The 18,939-nt window shown below is 47.0% G+C and overlaps 1 protein-coding gene across 7 annotated transcripts in view; it reads left to right on the forward strand.

The window, feature by feature from the left end:
• The window catches only part of EFCAB6 (EF-hand calcium binding domain 6), a 220,566-nt gene that overhangs the window by 51,333 nt on the left and 150,294 nt on the right, over positions 1-18,939 (forward strand). For 6 of the 7 annotated variants that reach the window (XM_082738840.1, XM_082738842.1, XM_082738841.1 and 3 more), the window contains 2 exons: positions 6,884-7,020; positions 11,116-11,228. In XM_082738840.1, coding sequence (XP_082594966.1) covers positions 6,884-7,020; positions 11,116-11,228 — 250 coding nt within the window. The remainder of the gene's footprint in view (positions 1-6,883; positions 7,021-11,115; positions 11,229-18,939) is intronic. The other variant, XM_082738846.1, reaches the window with a different exon arrangement.

Below are 18,939 nucleotides of genomic sequence, written 5' to 3' on the forward strand. Positions count from 1 at the left end.
TTCTCTCCCTCTCCCCGCCGGTCGTAGTTGGGGTCTTTGATGAGGGCTGAGGAAAGGGAGTATGCCTTTCTCTTCCTTCTCTGGGGTCCTGGTGTCCTCCGTGGGCAGCACATGGGGAGTTATTAGGATTGTACTGGGGGGGGCGGCCTTTGGACTGTATGGTTCCCTGATGAGGAGGGTCACCTCTGGCATAACTTCTCTAAACCTTCTCAACTCTACCCTGGGTGGTTCACTGCATATCCTCAGGCTGTATGGGTCCCCTCACTTGAGGAGCAGCCCCTGGGAGGGGGACAGTTCAGGCCTTCTGCCTTTCTTGGTCTCCAGTCAGTCCATTGGAAATTTGCACATCATCTATGACAACAGTAGGTCTGCACTTGACACTCATTGGCCCCTCCCACTCTGCTCTGCTGTCTCTGACCTGTTCTCAGTTCTTTTCCCCAGGAAGGTGTACAGCAGATCACTGAGTCCATTAGGAGACGAGATGCCCACATGCCCCTTCTTGCAGCTTCCTGGCCTGTCTGTACAAGGATTTCCTTGGCCTACTGAAGCTGCTTCTCCATGAATACTGCAGTCACCCTATCTACCCATCCGTCCACCCATCCGTCCGTCCGTCCGTCCGTCATCCATCCATCGTCTGTGCATCATCTGTCCACCCATCCGCCCTCTCATCTATCTGTCCATCCATCCATTTATTCATATATACATACATTCATCCACTCAACAAATATTCATTAATCCAGGCCCTATTCTTGGTTCTGGACTCCTGCCTACCGAAGACCTTATGTCCTCTCAAGGCTCCTATTAACGGGCTGGGCAGGGGGGCAGTGAAGGGCTTGGAGGAGTTGGCTGGGGCGGGAGGAGCAGCGGTACTCAGTATTTCTTGACACAGGTGTGCAGATGTTTGGTCATTTGGAACTCTGTCCTCAGCCTTTGGTCCCAGTCTGCAGCCGCACTCCCCCCCCACCTGAAGTGCCACCTGAGGTGCTTGCACACCTGAGCTTTCCTCCCAACCACAGCTGACAGGGTCCCCTTATTCACTCCCATTTCACAGAGGAAGATACTGAGGTTTAGTGGTCAGGTTACTGCTGCAGGGTTACCTGAAAAATAGCGCAGAGCTGGGATTTGAAGTCTCCGCTCAGAGACAGTGTCTGGTCAGGGCGGCACTGTCTGGAGGTCCTCGTGGGGAAGGAGGGAGGGAGGCACGGAGCTGGCGTGGGGGTGGGGGTGGGGAGCTGCTGCCGCCAGGAGCAGTTTCTGTGGTTCTCAGTGTGGCTCACCGTCATGCCTGTGGGAGGTTTCCACCCCCGCCCCCCCCCCCCCCCCCCCCGTGTCCCCGCCTCACTCTTTAAGGTCAGATGCTCTCTGCTTCTTGTAATAGCACTTAAGGATCTGCCTTCCATAAATTCATTTAAATCTTTTTTTGAATATTTTAATTTTGCTGCTCTTGCCCCCCCCCCCCATTTCACTTCACTCCCATGTGAAATAGGGCTTCGTTTCTGTTCTGGGAACGTTAGGTGAATGGGTCCTGGCTTGTGTAGGCACAGTGCAGAACTTAAAGCTGTCCAGCCCGCGATTCCCCAGGCCTGCTGTCCAGATGGAAGAATCTAGGCTTTTTAGTCTGTCCTCTCTGTGGTTCCCTTCCCTAGATGCTTGGTTCACCGCCCAGCCCATCATCCCCCTTGTCCTTGGGCATCTCCCCAGCCTGGGGCCCCAAGGACACGGAAAGGGTCACCTACTGCTCTGCTGTGGTACTTCAGCAGGGGGCTCCGTGCAGCGGGGACCAGGGTGAGGGGGGGACTGCCAGCTAGCATTAGCTGGGGGAGGTGGGGTGTGGAGAGCTGGGGCTGTGGTGGCCAGCACCAGCCTGGCATGGGGCTCAGAGAGCCATGGGCAGCAGCTCATGGCTGGGCCTGGGATGGGGGGGCGGGGAGAGAGGGTGTTGGGACTGAGTCTGGCACAGGAGGTGGGGAAGGAGGTGGGGAAGAGGGTTGGGAAGAGAAGACAGAGAGCAGCTCCTTCATAGCCTCAGGCCCATTTCCTGGCTCCGGAGTCTTTTAACTTAAAGGTGTAAGTAGCTATTGTTTTGGTTTTCTTTTAAATCCTCAGGGCTTCCCCTGTGCTGGTGCACAAAAAGCTCCCAACACTTACCACCACCTCCACAGAAGTGGGAGTGTGTCGGGGAGAGTGGAACAGGGGCCTCAACTTGCTCTGTAAAGCTAGGAAGTCTTGCTGTCATTATGGGCCAGACATTACTCCGCCCTGCCACTGTTTGTAGGGGACGCAGCCAGAGCCACTGTGCAACTGAAAGGGCCTTTCTGGGCACCAATTACGTTGACTTGCAGATACTGCAATCTGAAACTCGCCTTTCACATGTCAAAGTTCTTTTGGCTTTTTTCAACCATTAAAAAGTGTAAAAACCATTTCTAGCTTGCAGGTGTACAAAAAGAGGTGGAGGCAAGAGTCTGCCGAATGTGGGGCACTGCGAAAGGAGTCAGGTGTCCAGAGGCTGGGCCATCAGACTTGGAGTGCCCCCCTTTCAGGCCCACCTCTGGGCTGAGGCAAAGCAGGAACTCATTTTCTGTCCTGGGCAGGGCAACCTGCTGGGTTTGGAAGGAGGAAACAACAGGCAGTGCCTCCTTTCTGTTTGCTAACTGTGCCTCAGTTTTGGCCTCTTTCCCTGGGCTTGGCCCTCTGGAGTCCCTTCCCCGCAAAGCAGTGGGGATTGAGGGATGGAGCCCAGGAGAGCAGAGGCCGGATCGGGAGCTGGGGACCTGGTTCAAGCAGGAGCACACACGGATGACAAGACTGAAGTTTGGGCTTCAGCGCTGGGATGGAGGTGTAATTAGGAAAGCCGGAGGGAGGGCTCAGGCTCTCAAAGGAACAGTGGCGGGATCAGAGAAGGGCCCAGGGGCAGCAGACCCGGCCGGCAACAGATAAAGAAACGTGAAGTGGTCCAGGCATAGACGAACACTAAGAGGAAGTGAGGGGTCAGGAAGGGATGAGAGCGAGCTTTTGTGCACACCTCCCTCGGTGGGGAGCAGGTGGAGTGCGACAGACCTGAACGAAGGCCAGGAGGGAGCTGTCGGGAGGAAGAGTTCGGAGATGCAAAAGTCTTGAAGGGTGAGTGTGCGCGGTACAGAGGAGAGAGAACCAGGAGGCCTGGCAGCCGGAGCAGAGAGAGTAGGGGAGGGAAGCAGGGGTGGGGTCGAGAGGTAGGGAGGGTCAGATCAAGGAGGGCTTCGCAAGCCTGGTGAGAACTTTCTAGCATATGCGGGAGAGCCTGCCATGCTTGTGAATTTGGGCAGTTCCTTGTGGCTGGAGCCCAGGGACTGTGGGAGGGGGCGAGATTGTGGGATTTGGAGCTGGTGTGGGGGGTAAGCAGGAGGCTCAGAGACAGTGGCTCTTAATACAGACGTGTCCCACTTCTACCAAAATGGCACACGTCTCGCTGGCCTAGAAAGGAGCTAGAGGCTGCCCACGCCATCCTGTTTTTATGTCTTTACCTTTTCGTCTCCTGCCTCTCCTCCCTTTTCCAGGGAACAGGGAAATGGGGTGGGGCAGGGACACAGTCCCTCTTGTGACCCCAGCCACGTGGCTCCTGTGTGCTTTCCTCTTCTCTCCTGTCACGGACAGGACAAGTCTTGTCACCGTGGCCCTAACTCGCCCGCCTTCGATAAGCCCCGCCATCTGCAGCTCAATTCAGATCTTGCCAAACTTCAGTCTGACAAATGATAAGAAACTTGGAGACATACCTCTGGTGGGTGTGAGTTCTGTGCCAGACTCGCTGCTTCCTGGCTTTCCACGCTGGAGACCCATATGGGCTGCTTCGGGGGTTTAAAAAAGCGCATCGCCTCATGTCCTCCGTTTCACCAGAAGAGGTGAATCGGGATTTGGCAGCAGACAAGGTGCCGTGGGTCCTGGGTGACCGCCGGGCAAGGGCGCTCGGCGGCCACGGCTCCGCTCTTTGAGACAACGCCGCTGGGCTGAGGGAGGACACCCGGGAGCCAGCCTCGCCGTCGTGGACACCATGCCCCCTCCTCCTCGCTGGGCATTCCCAGGGTGGGCGAGTAAGATGGTCTCCGCCAGCGCTCCCCGGTTGGTAGCCGCGGGAGATGTGTCTAGAATTTAGCATGGGGCTTTGCACAGAACAGACATTCCACTGATAGTTGTTCAAGGATGATACTGTTAGAATCATTATTCCATCGATGGTCGACCGAGGCATTCTTACATCCAGGATCAGCCCTGAGGGGGGGTAGCAAAGGTTCCTCAGGGTGTGGCCTTCTCCCCAAAAGAAGAGAGATTCATTCACTCACTCAAACAGTTACTGAGCCAGACCCCGGAGCCAAAGCTCCTGGAGCTGACATTCCCAAGGGAGAGTCAGGCGGACAGTCAAGATGAGCATGAAATCAGTTGGTGAGAAGTACTGGGAAGACGAGGATCAGAGTGTGGGGGGTGGGGGGTGGGGTCCTAACTTACCCTTGTGGTCGGAAGGTCTTTCGGATAAGATGACAGGTGCGCCGAGATCTGGATGAAGTGAGGGAGTGAGGCAGTGGGTATCCAGGGAAGAATGTTCTAAGCGGAAAGAACAGCAAAGGCAAAAGCCTTGAAGCAGGAGCCCGGCACTGAGGAGGAACAGTGGAGGGGCTGGCGTGTGGCCCCAAAGCAGCGAGCCGCGTGGGGGGAGCGCAGTGGGGGCGATGAGGTAGGAGAGCTGCCAGGACCCGATCTGTGGGGCCTGGAGGGTCGCAGCTTGTGGGGAGACGTGAGTGAGGCAGCGTGGCTGTGGGGATGGGGTCAGGAGTGTCTGGTAGCCCCTCCCATGGGTTTGGAGTCCCAACAGATGCTGGGGAGGACCAGGCCATTGGCTGTCCCCTTACGGCCATTTCTGTCTTTCCTGTAAATGGCTGTCAGTGGTGGGAGGGGGAGGGGGTGGGAAGGGAGGTTAGGAGCAGGGGGGGGTTGGCAGACTCGGGGTGGGGGTGGCGAGGGGCTAACACAGCAAAGCGGGAACACACAGCGCCGTCGGGTGAGGGGACCCAGGAGAGCGTCGAATGGGTCACATCAGGTGCTTGGAAAAGGCGCTGAGCTGGCTGAACCTGGGAGCAGGCTTCCCAGGGCTGAGGCGGGCAGAGGGGCACATACGCACTGGTGACTACAGGGACTGGGTGGTTGGGAGGGAGCGACAGGGAGCTGTGCCCAGGAGCTGAGTGGCAGGTAGGAGCCCTGCTGGGGAGAAGGCTGCGGGGTCCTGCACTCCAGCGAGGCGGCCGGAGGGTGGGGGGTGGTTGGAGCATGGGGCTTGATTTTAGAGAGTGGCAGTCGTTGGGGATGACATGGTGTGGAGTCTGAGCAGGGAGAGGTGACATCTGGCTGAGCGGAGGACGGGGAGCTGAGAGACCTGGGCTCAGAGGTCGTCTGTAGGGAACTCTGCGTGGTCCCCAAAGTAGGGGCGGCATGTCAGGCCCTCACAGCCCAGCCAGGAGGGCCTGGGACTCAGGTCCAAGCAGCCAGGGAGAAGAGGGAGCAGTGGCCATCCTTCCTCCAGCTTCGTGGTTCCTCAGGGTGAGCACGAGGGCAGCCGCCCCAGGAGCAGGCTCCTGGGGGTTCCTCCTCAGTCAGACAGTGTCCAGTGAGGGGAGCTGGCAGAGGAAGTGTTGAGGAAGACAGGGATGTTAATAACAAGAAAAAACAACAACCTGCTCCTCTTAGTGTTTTCCCCAAACCTCTTCCTTGAGAGGCACTGATCACCCGATTCTAGACTGGGGATGGACTTGATCTAGCTCAGGGCAGCAGAATCAGACCTGGCAAGGCCCCACTGTGCCAGTCCTGCATCACTTTTCATCCACAGTCCCGTCCCCAGCCGTCACGTTCCACCATGCCGAATGCGCTCCTGTCCTGCCCTAGCCACCCCTCTCAGCTCAGATGCCTCCTCCTGCAGGAAGCCTCCCGGATGACTCAGGCTGAAAGTGCCCATTTCCTTCTGTGAAGGCCTCCAGCTCTGTGCTCTCCGTGTTGCCTGGCTCTCATTCCCACAGCTCAGCTTCACGAAAATTTACTTTATGTCTTGTTTCCTCCTCCAGTACCGTGGCTAAAGGGTGGGTTTGCGTTAGAATCCTGGTATCATCGCTGTCAATGCAGGTGACTCATGTAGCATCCTTGAGCCTCAGTTTTATCTAACAACGGGGAGGGATACTTCCTTCCTGTGGGTTGGGGGGATTTGATCACATAGCTCCGTGCTTAGCACCCGTGAGGCCTGGCGAAGTTCCTGTCCTGTAAGTACCAGTAGCTTTGGGGTAAGGACATAGCTCAGCACTCTGAATCCCCACATCCCCATTTGGCTCATCCAAATGCCTTTCATGTTTGTGTGCCCAATAAATATACCCTTGCTGAATTTGGGAAAGACATCTAGACAACTTTTCTACAATTTTTTTTTTTTAATTTAATTCAGGGGTTGAAAGGTACAGTACTGTTTTGCAGCTCCTAGTAAAAACATGCATGTAGCTGTGGAAAAATGAAGATCGTCCAAGTTCAGCCCTGCCTGAACTATAGTTTTTAAGCACCAATCAATAACAAAAGAAGATTTTTCACATGGCTTTAAAAGGGAATGAATCGTGTATGAGACTTACTGCTTTACATCAGAAAGACTTTTTAAAAACTTACTGAGACCATTTACAGAGAAAATGGCTTTACAAACATTCAGTAAGTGCAAAGTATTCTTTTTTCCATAGACATATCATTTTGCAATACCTGCAACTGTGAGTCTTTGAAAACATTTATTTTACAAGAAGTACTTAAAAATGTTCACATTTTTTTTTAAATGACCATTTTGGTTTTTAACACAGGGTCTTTTTTGACTTCTCCGAAATCACTTTTTCCTACACAGATTTTCAAAAACATTAAAACTGTTATCAAAGCCTTGAAGCTCATTGATGTTAACAAGACTGGTCTGATCCAGCCTTGTGAGCTGAGGAAAGTTCTGGAGACCTTCTGTTTGAAGATGAAAAGTGACGAATACAGAAAGTAAGTGAGTGGAGATCTGGGGAAAGGTGGCTCAGTAGAACTTAGCCCAGTTTCAAAGTGGGGCCTGGCAGGTGCACTGGGACCAGACATCACCCCCTCCCCCGGCTCTGTCTTGACTGTTTAAAAGAGGTGCTCCAGGCACGTCTCCTCTGTTGGTGGAGCTTTCCGCGAATGTGCAGATCCGAGAGCTAATGATTCGGATTCTGAGAGTCCCCAGGGTGGCACTCATCTGGCCTGCAGATCAGAACACATCTTGATTATTTCAGTAATCCATCACCAGTTGTCTCTCCTTCCCTGGTTGGCTCCACGCCCGCCGTCCCCCGTGTTTCCAGTTCACAGTTGATGTTGACTCAAAGCCCGGGGATAGAGAAGAACAAATTTCAGGAATTATTCCTTGGTCGATATGTTCCCTGTTGGCTCTCCCTCCTGATATAATAACAGAAACTGAACTTTCCCCTGAGGACAGTTGTCGCTGGGGCCCAGGGGACGCTGCAGCAGGGGACAGTGAATAACTAAACGTTCAGCTGTGGCATGGCTTTCGAAAGCCCCCCGCCCCGACCTGCTGCTCGTGCGAGGGCAGCGTGTGAAAATCTGCCTGGGCTTCGTCTTTTTGTTGTTTTGTTTAGTTTTTTGAGCATCCAGTAAACTCCGGATCATTTAGAAGAAGCCAAAGGTTTGGCTTCTGTGCTGCCTGAGCTTTGAATGGAAGCCACTAGAAGGGGGCCTACGTCTAACTTCATTTCCGTAGTACTTGGCCAATAGACTCTCTTCCTTTCCTGCCTTCCCCCACCACTTTCTAAGTATCCCCCAGGCTGTTAACAGACGTACCGAGCCTTATTATTTCACTCTGAGCCGAAGAGTTTCACATCACACCGCAGTTATAAATCCCGATGACACAGGTGGCTGCGCTCACACTGTGTCATAAAGACGACATTGCTTCTGGAAGGAGTGCAGGGAGTCGCTCCTGTGGCAGGCAAGCGTAGGGGGTATGTGACCATGGCCTGGGCATCGTGGGGGCTGAGAAACAAGGTGACTTTTTAAAAAATATATGTATTTCCTGGTCTTTTGAATATTTTCTTCTTTCTTCCTCTTTATAACCCACCTCAGAATATAAAAGGACATAATAGATGTTTTAATTTTTATATCTTTCCGACTGGGAAAGTGTCCAGAATAAGATCCAAACAAAACAAATTAAATAATTTTGTGCACGCAATTATAGAACAGAAGCAACACTCTTCTAAAACAGGCCATCAAAAAACAAAACAGTGTTTTATTTGACAATAAACCCTGTGTTTGGCACTGCAGTCTCCAACCTAGTAAATCTATAAAAAATGTTACTGTCTGTTTCCCCATCTCGTAAGTATCGAATAATAAAGAACTCCACAAATTTTTATTTGAGATTTTTTTTTTAAGCCTCGGCAACAATACTGTTTTCATGATAAGGCTTGAGAAACTTAACATAATGGAATTGCTTTTCTTTAGAACAGAAACACAGAAGATCAAAAGTAGACCATTTCTTCGATTGCTTTAATGCTTTTCTTTATTGAGGCTCAAGAATATACTCTTTCCTTGAGAAGATGCTTCAGTATTTACTTGGCCTTTTTAGTTTTTGAGTAGGAAACACAATGCATTTTTGAATCCTTTCTTTTATCGGAAACAGCCTTCTCTTGAACACCAGCCTCTGCCTCTCAGGGTGGCGGCAAATGCCTGTCTGGCCTGTAGAGTCGGACATGCCTGGGGTCAGGTCTGTGGACGCCCTTCCCGGGTCTAGGACCTCCGGTGGCTCCTGGGCCTCTCTGAGACCCTGCTTCTTCTTAAAGAAGTGGAGACCGAGGAGCCCCCTTTGCAGGGCTGGCGCTAGGATTCCCCGTGATGTGCACAGTGGGCCTGTGATGGGCCGGGCACAGAGTAGGCGGTCGTCCCGCAGTGACCGTCACAGTCATGGACATGCCAGGAATGCGCTTTACTCCTGGGAAAACAGTTCTCTTTGGGCAGCAGAACACCACGCAGCGTGTATGGAGAAGAGGTGAGAGAGAAAATCATCGCCGGTTTTATACTTAATCACACCGCCCTGAGACCTGTTGGGTTTTGCTTTTGCTTTTCCTTTCCCACCTCTCACACCCCACCCTCGGTTGCCTTGCAGACTGAAGTATTTGAATCCCGATAAAATAACAGATGAGCAGCCTGAAAAGCTGACAGACTCACCGAGGGTCAGCTGGCCGCCTGAGCCGACCAGTGAAGTCCACGGCTGGTTGTAGGTGGGGATGCCGGAGAGGTTTATGGGTCCATGGGTGTCATTCCCTTTGTCCCCTACAGTGGGCCTTCCTGCGTGACCAACTTGCCTGCAGGTCTGTGCAGGTGTGTGGCCTCTCCTGCCCCGAGCGCAGGGCTCTGGGAAAACGGCCCTAGCCCTTTCATCCCAGGAGCGATGCAGCCTCCCTTGCCTTTATTCCTATAAAAAAGCCTATGGGATACTGCACGTGGGGGCAGTACTGAGGCTTAAATTTTTGACATTTTATCTGTAGGAAATATTACCATGGGATTCCGTCTGTGTGTCCTCAATGACTCTGTGGCCGGTCTTATGAAGGTGGCTGGGGCGGGTGTCAGGAGAGGTCAGGATTCTCTTGGAGGAGAGAGCAGTCTGAAGGGATGCTGCATTTTTATAGAGACTGGGGAAGTTGGTGATGAGATTTTTATCAGGATCTGGACATGTTGCTGGAGCAGCAGAGAAGCCAAAGCTTTCCATAGGATGGCAGCCCAAACAGGAAGGAGCACAGGAGGTCAGCCTCCTGGGTCCCCGAGCCTACGGCCGTATTTTCACAAGACAGAGAGTGTGGATGAAAGATACGGCTATGTGGGGGGCTTGAGCCTGAGCTTCTGGCAGCTGTCCTGTCTCCAGATAATTTTTCTTATTAGAACAATAGGCAAGATTCATCAAAGTGGAAAAAAAAAGGTATGCATTGAAATGAATACATGACATTACTCTTTGTTAAATTTGGAAAACAGAAAAATAACAAATACTTTAAGTGATAATTACTAAATTTTTAGAAAGCAGCATGAAATTAGGTAATTATAGAAACCAACACATATGGAGATAATATAACCAAACATTTAAAAACTGTCAATTTTTTATAAATGTAATAATGCAGAAATCATCTAGAAAACCATTTATCAAGTGGCAGATTTGAATAATAGAAAATTCATCTTAAGAAGAAAAAAAAAACCCCAAACATTATTTATCTGAACTTTAAAAAAAGAGTATCTCAGTATATTTTAGGGAGAGACACTGGTTAAGTGGTGTTTTTTTTTGGTTTTTAAAAAATATTTTATTAATTTGAGAGAGAGAGTGTGTGGGTGTGAGAGAGAGAGAGAGAGAGAGAGAGAGAGGGAGAGTATGAACGGGGGGAGGGACGGAGGGAGAGGGAGAAGCAGACTCTACTGAGCAGGGAGCCCAGTGCAGGGCATGATCCCAGGACTCTAGGATCATGACGTGAGCCGAACATAGATGCTTAGCTGACTGAACCACCCAGGCACCCTGGTTATGTGTTTGAATAATGTTCTTTTCTCTCTGTGGAAATCATAGAATGCTTCAAGGGAAGTTTTGCCCCTGACACAGTGAACTGGACGTCAGTTTGTGTCTGTGATATGCGGTGCTTGGTCAAGAGGGTGGGCTGTGTTCCCCTCTAACCCCCGGCTCTAAGCTGTCTCTGGTTATGGAGGCTTTCTGTTAACCGACTCATGGTCTAGATCATTGCCCCGTAATTATTAAAGGCAGGCGGGACCCGCTTTTGCTGTCCATATGCAGCCTGAACCCTGGCCGCCCCTTCCTCTTGCCAGAGAAAGGAGAAAACCGGGACCTGAGACGTGTCTGTACACTGGAATATGACACGGGCATCAGTAGTCCGAGTACGGCGATCTCCGCAGGGTCTGCGTGTTTTCGTCTGCAGCAATGCTTCCCGGGGTTCACTTTGGAATTTCAGCTCTAGCTAGAAACACAGTAAAATGAATACCAGCCCCGGTGTTCAAGGAGACCTTGCTTCATTTCAGATTCTCTGTCTCATAATTTCTGATTACCAAAGAGCATTTCTCTTCCAGGTTTGCACAACATTACAACATTGGTAAGGACACCGCAGTGGATTATAACGTTTTTTTGAGGAACCTCAGTATGAATAACGACTTGAATCTTCGGTATTCTGGGGGAAGTCAAGGTGAGCGTTTTATAAGCATATAGCTAAAGACTTCAGTGTCCTTTGGCATGATAATCCCTCTTCTCTGAATCTGTTCTGAGGAAGTACTTTCAAATACGGAAACTGCCTTATGCACAAAGATAGCCGTAGCATTGTAATTTAGAAGAACAACATAAATGTCTAACCACAGCAGAAGGATTCCGTGAGTCACAGCACATGCACCTGGTAAAACGCGCAGCTACGAGCGATGATTTCCGTGAAGTTAATGGTCACACGGCAAGTGTACGTGGGGTATCAGTAAATGATGGGAAAGGAATTCTAGAATACAGATTGTCTTTAAGTGATGTGTGTCTGGGTTGTTGTTTGGTTCTTTTTTCTGCTGCTTCTATATTCACAAATTTGTGTAATGAACCTGTTACTCCTTTTGTGATGGGAAAAATCTTTGTATAAAAGGGCGAGTAGCTGTGTAGTTTCTGCATTGTATTAGATGTACATGTGAAGCCAGGCCACTAGTCCCTTCCTTGGGTTCAAAGCCCAGTAACATATTGTATCTTTAAGGAGTATGTGCATATGGGTGTATGTGTGAGTATTTTTAAAAAACAGGACAGGTAAGGCATAAAATAAGTCACATAAAGAATATAATAAAGAATATAATAATAAAAAGCATTTATTTATTATGTTTTTTAATAAACACTTTATAAGCTTTAATTTTAATTTTGATTTCTCTCAGAACCTTTGTACTTTTGTACTTTGTACACTCAGCAACTTTGTGAATTGGGTATTATTGTCCCATTTCTCAGATGAGAAAATGTGAACTCAAGGGTGCTAAATGAAGTCCTCAAAGTCATACAGTGTGTTTTTGGTGGAGTTGATATTTGAACTGTTTAATTCCAAAGCAGACTGTTAAAATGCCTGAGAGGGAGAGACAGAGAGGAAGAAAGACATTTGTAAAAATGGGTTCATATAGATGCTATTTTACGAAAGTTTCTACTTTTGTACTTTTCCTTTTTCCTTGAGTATTAAAAAAGCATAGGAATTGGGGTGCCTGGGTGGCTCAATGGGTTAAACAGCTGCCTTCAGCTCTCCTTTCTTCCCAGTCCACCTATACCAGCCCTCGACACTTTTCCAGTAGAATTTTCCTCATTTCAAGAACATTGGGTAGGGGCGCCTGGGTGGCTCAGTGGGTTAAGCCTCTGACTTTGGCTCAGGTCATGATCTTGGGTCCTGGGATCGAGCCCCGCATTAGGCTCTCAGCTCAGTGGGGAGCCTGCTTCCCCCTCTCTCTCTGCCTACTTGTGATCTCTGTCTGTCCAATAAATAAAACCTTAAAAAAAAAAAAGAACATTGTGTTAATGGATACTTTTTATTCTATTATGCATTGTTAGTTAGTCTACTTTCAAATAGTATTATACTAATTCTCATGAAGTATAAGAACTTTACCATCAGTATTTCCAATTCGTCTTTCCTATCTTTTATTATATTGCTGTTACATGGTGTGCTTTTATATACACTATAGAGACAGAATGCAGCTTCTCTTGCTCTGCTGAGATTTTCTATCTGTTCACTCATTAAGAGTATATTTTCCTTTATATTCTCAAACACTTTGAAATTTAAACTCTTAAATGTTTTAAAGTTTTCATCTGCTAGTTCCAACATTTAGATCATCTCAGAGTCTGGTCTTTATTGATTCTTATTTTGGTTTGTTTTGTTTTTTTCTTGAACGGGGATCGCAGGTTCCTGTTTTGTTTTGTTTTGTCTGTCCCCCGTCTCACAGTTTTGGAATTTATCCTGCGTAGAGTAAATCTTGCATTGTAGAGACTGTGCGGTCTCTTTTATGCCTCTGAGGAATTTAAGCATTTGTCTTAGCAGCCAGTTGATTTGCCTGGACTCAAGCACTTTGTCCTCCGTCCCCCCCCCCCCCCAGGGCTTTCACACTTGAAATCTTTGTTGTGCTATTTTAGCCTTAGCTGGGTGTCTTATTGTATGCTGTACAAGTCCTGTTCAGGGGTTAGCCCAAGATCTTGGCAGAAATTATGCACAGATGTTAGAAGTCCTCCTCTGTGCTTTTCTTTTTGGGGTTTTCCTTACTTTCTTACTTTCCAGCTGCTGTATAATTCTGAACTCTGTTTTCTATTTCCTAAAGCCAACAGGACCCTGGGTTTATATCCAGATTCTATCCATTTAGCATCGGTTTGGCTGAGACCTGCCCTCAGGCAAAAAGCCAGAACTAACGAGAAATGCAGTCAAGTGTTTCTCTGTTTTTCCAAGCTTGGACTCAGGTTGATGTCAGTTGCCCTCTAGTGCTGTCAGATAGCTTTTTGTTTATATTTTGGCCAGAGTTATAATTGTTATCTGCTGAAAGGATAGGTTCAATATGGGCCAATCCACTATAATTGGAAGTAGAACTTTCTGGCTGCCTAAATTAATAGTTTCTTCTTGCCTCAGTCTACACTGGTAGATTTTTTCCCAATTTTTACTTATTTACTTATTTATTCACTTATTTTATTACTTATTTTTGCTTATTCTAATTTTTACTTTCTAATTTTTCTTTTTCTTTCTTTCTTTTTTTTTAAGATTTTATTTGTTTGACAGACTAAGATCACAAGTAGGCAGAGAGGCAGGCAGAGAGAGAGAGAGAGAGAGAGGAGGAAGCAGGCTCCCTGCAAAGCAGAGAGCCCGATGCGGGACTCGATCCCAGGACCCTGGGATCATGACCTGAGCAAAAGGCAGAGGCTTTAACCCACTGAGCCACCCAGGTGTCCCTGATTTTTCTAATTTTTGCTTATGTCATTAGGAATTGTTAAGTAGGAAAAGTTGTGTAATAGTTTCAGTTCCAACATGGAACTCTCATTTTTTTTTCCATTTTCTTGTCAGTAATTGGCAACTTTTCTGTTCGTTAGGGATACATAAAATAATGGTGCATCTCACAATGAAACACATTGTCAATTTGATTCCATATGAGATATATATCTGGTTATTCTGTATATTCCTGTTCCTGCAGTGTTTGCTCAAGTTCTTATTGCTCTTAGTAGTTAAATTTGGGGGAGTCAAAAGCTATATACAGGTTTTGACTGTGCGGGGTTTGGCACCACTAACCCTCATGCTGTTCGGGGGTCAGCTGTAGTAATTTGGGGCTTCAGACTGCATTATATTAACACAGAGGTCTGTTTACTGGTGTGTAGTGGGGAAGGAGGAATCACAGGCACCTGCCGGTCCCTCCCCAGCCCTCCCCATGCCATCCCATAAGCTCAAAATCCTCAGCCCCAAAGTCTGGATATGACAGGATCAGCATATCCCTTCTGGGTTGACTTATCATGGAAATTCTTTCATCTGGACCGTCGGTTGGCTAATTTGAATCCCCACCTTACCAAACTGTTTTGGAAAAAGCCAAGGAATGCAGCAGATAGGTTGCTCAGGGTATCGATCAAACAAAGAAGACAGTGCCATTATATGGAATAGGTCACAGGTCCTTTTAGGTTTTGGTTCATCTTCTGATTTCTCTCTGTGTGAGAAAGGTAGTAGGTCTTTCTGTGTGGACTTGGCTTCCATATAACTTCCATATAACTGCCACATTAGGAGTGAGAACCTTTATCCCATTCTGCTCATGTGCTTGGTTTCCCTTGTCATTTAGGTTATTTGAGTCTTGTCCTCTGGTTGATTTCTTGAGATGTGCTCACGAAAATGACATCCTTTGATTTCTTACATGTTCATGACAGTCTGTATGTGGCCTGTACAGTTAAAAAATCAGTTTGTCTGAATGCAGTGATCCAAGGGGCACCTGCCACCAGTGTTCATGGCAGCAGTGTCCACAGTAGCCAAACTGTGGAAAGAGCCAAGAGGTCCATCAACAGATGAAGGGATAAAGAAGATGTATGTATATATATATATATATACAGTGGAATATTACTCAGCCATCAAAAATGGAATCTTGCCACTTTCAATGATGTGGATAGAACCAGAGGGTATTATGCTAAGTGAAATAAGTCCACCAGAGAAAGACAGTTATCATATGGCTTCACTCATGTATGGAATTTCAGAAACAAAACAGAGGACCATAGGGAAGGGAGGAAAAAATGAAACAAGATGAAACCAGAGAGGGAGACAAACCATAAAAAACTCTTCATCAGGGGCGCCTGGGTGGCTCAGTGGGCCTGCTGCCTTCAACTCCGGTCATGATCTTAGGGTCCTGGGATCGAGTCCCACATCGGGCTCTCAGCTTGGCGGGGAGCCTGCTTCCCTCTCCCTCTCTCTCTGCCTGCCTCTCTGCCTACTTGTGATCTCTGTCAAGTAAATAAATAAAAGCTTTAAAAAAAACAACTCTTCATCCGAGGAAACAAACTGAGGCTTACTGGAGAGTTGCTGGCGTAACTGGGTGATGGCGTTAAGGAGGGCATGAGATGGAATGAGGACTGGGTGTTCTAGAAGACTGAAGAATCACATGCCTGTACCGGTGAAACCAATAATACATTATATGTTAATTAATTGAATTTATATAAAAATGTTTAAAACAAATGAAAAACAACAAAAAATCACTATGTATATAAAATCCTTGGTTCAGATTTTCATTCCTTAAGGGTCTTAAATATTTTTAAAAGAGATTTTATTTATTTATTTGAGAGAGATAGAGCAAGAGAAGGGGGAGAGTCAGAGGGAGAAGCAGACTCCCCGCCGAGCAGGGATCCTGTTTCAGGACTCGATCCTGGGACTCCAGGATCATGACCTGAGCTGAAGGCAGTTGCTGAACCAACTGAGCCACCAGGCGCCCCAGGATCTTAAATATTTTTATCCATTGCGTAGTGACTTAAAGTTTTGCTGAAGAAAAGTTTGATGACAGACAGTCTGACTTTATTTCCCTTATTAGAGACTTGGTCATTTTGTTCAGATATCCAGGTAATTTTTTTTCTTTTTATTTAAGACCCAGTAATTTTGCTAGAATGAGTCATGATGTTGGACACTTGTGATTGATTCTGTAAGGATCTGTATGCTATTTGAATTGGCAGGTTTGAGTCTTTTATTTCAGGAAGGCTTCTGGAATTGCAATTTTTAGCATCTGAACCATTCTGTAATTAGATTTTCTTCCCAATGATACCTTTTACATGTATCCTGGATTTCTTTTCCTGTCTTCTTTTTTAGACTGTAACTTTCTTCAAGCATTCCTTCCTACCTTTTTCTTTTTTGTTTACTTGATGCAATTTTTTTTCTTTTTCACCCTCCTTACTGTTGTTTGTTTGCTCTTGTATTCATTTTAGTTCAGTCTTTGTTTCTGAGACAGTTTTATTTCTGATTTGCTTCAGAGCTCTGTCATCCAATTTCAGAGTTTTTCTAGCTCTGATTGGTACTGTTCTCCCTGATTGATACTGTTCTCCTCAAATGAAAGATCATTTGAGATCTTTCTCATCAATCAATAAGTAGCTAATATGTACTGAGGGTCTGGTGAGTGCCAGGCCTTATGCACTCATCACAACGTCAATCCTCTTGACAACTCTGTGGCATTTCTGTCCATTTCTTCTTGCAAATGGGGACCCAAAAGCATAGGCCTGAACAGTTGGTGATGGAGGATTGCCGAGTCCGTGTGTGGATCCAGAGTGAGTGCCCCTCACCTTCGTACTGTTTCCAGAGTTTCTCGATCTGACATTGGAGCTTCCGCTGAGAAGTTCTTCTCTTGGCACTCCAACCCTGAAGCACATGGACAGAAAAGTAAAGTCTACACTGTTTCTGATTTTTCTAGGATGACATTTTTACTAAGTTTTAATAATACTCATTTTCTATGTGGTGATTTGGAGAAGATATTCTCAAGAGAGCAATAATTTTAAAGTATAGGTCCCCGGGACGTTAAGCGTCCGACTCTTGACTTCAGCTCAGGTCATGATCTCAGGGTCATGAGACCAAACCCTGTATCAGGCTCCACACTCAGTGTGGAGTCTTCTCGTTTCCTGACCCTCCCCTGGCCACTAAATGCTTGCTCTTTCTCTCTTTTAAAAATAAATAAATAATATCTTAAAAATATAAATGTCCCCTATTTGCATTCTTCCCAAAATTTCATTTTCTTAATTAAGCACGTAATTCCACATATTGCTATATCTGATTCTATTTCTCATACAAACTCCTGCTTTTCTTTTGTCTACGGACTATGAATGATAAGGATATGATCTGCTCATGTCATTTCCTTTTTGGGGAAAATGTGTTCTACAGGGGCTCATTACCAGGAGCTGTTGGTGGATTTGATGCTGTTTTTACCCATGTCAGAGAGTCTCTAGGTTGAATATTTGCAGGGACAACAACATTTGACTTTTCTAAATATATAGAACAATGTTTCCTGTTCATTTTGCATGTTTCTGGCTTTGCTATGTTTATGTTCCTAATAAGCCATCATCTTGCTTGTCAAAAGCACTATCTGGCACCTGAATAAATGACATTGGGGGGTGGGGTTCCTTCCGTGCACTGATGACCTACGTAAGTGCACATGTAAGCTTTGGATTTCCTCTCTACCCCAGTTCACATCAGCACAGACCCTTTGGGGGAAATTAGCAGGTGGCAGGAATTATTAAGCTGGGCTGATGGGTGAGGCCTGGCGTGACTATGACAAGACACACCCTTGAACAAGGCATGGGTGAGTTCTGTAGCTAGTCTGGGGTAGCGGATTTAATGACACGGGTCCCTGGACTGCGAGCTCCCCAAAGCCTGATGTTTACGGAGCAAGAGCGGGTTTCCCTCGGTGTGTCGTGTGTCCCTGTGTACCACTGTTAGAGCATCAGTGCTGCGGAGTGAAACACACACATAATATGCGGGGTCAGAAAACTGGGCTCCACGGCCGCAACTGAGTCAGAGCCCAGTTCTGTGGGTTCGCTTCCCCGTCACTGGATGAGGCTCTCAAGTGTGTTTGGAGATGCCAGTTTCAAATGCCTGGCCCACCAAGGCCGCAGAATTTCAGACCAAGTTCTGCCTTTGTATTTCATTATATAGCCAGCGGGGTCCACCGGGGGAAGCTATTTTTCTTTTACTTTTTTCTTTCTTGCTTTTCTTTTCTTTTCTTTTCTTTCTTTTTCTTTTTTTTTTTTTTTGTTTTCCCCGTTGTTTTTTGAGGTAGGAAATGGAATTCCAGATGACTGGCAGTTTGTTAACTGCAGCTGAGTCGTTGTAAGTGTGCTTAATTTGAGTGAAGCTTATTTGCAGACATTTTAGGAAATAAATCTGGGAAACCATTTGTGATTCTTTGCAGTCGACTTTGAGAAAGAAAACGGCTATATTTTAGATTTATTTTATTCTCTTTTATTATAAAAGTAATACAAGCTGGCTGCAAAAAAGGCAGAAACCGCAAAAAACACGAATAAAATCCCCGGATTCCTTCCACCTGAATCCTACCACTGTGTTCTTTTTGATGTATTGTCCTCCCCAATTTATTTTCTGCTGCATGGCTGGGTAGATGGATGGCTGGGGGGGTGTAGGTGGATGGGTAGACCTGCAAATACACAACATATGTATTAGAATGAAAATTAAATTATGCTAGTCATCCTTTCAATCATGAAACAATACATATCAAGGAAAAATTTCCACGCCTGTTAATTTAGACAGGCACTTTTGTTTTTAATGTCTGTGGTATTTTAGAGGCTTGATGAGCCATAAGTTATAAAACCAATCCTCTATTAATGGGCATTTGAATTGTTTCAATTTTTAAAAATCTTGAAACAGTGCAGAAAATACCTGCACCCATATAGGTCTGTTGAGTAGTCAT

The sequence above is a fragment of the Mustela nivalis genome (assembly GCF_964662115.1).
Source record: "Mustela nivalis genome assembly, chromosome: 7".
Lineage (NCBI taxonomy): Eukaryota > Metazoa > Chordata > Mammalia > Carnivora > Mustelidae > Mustela > Mustela nivalis.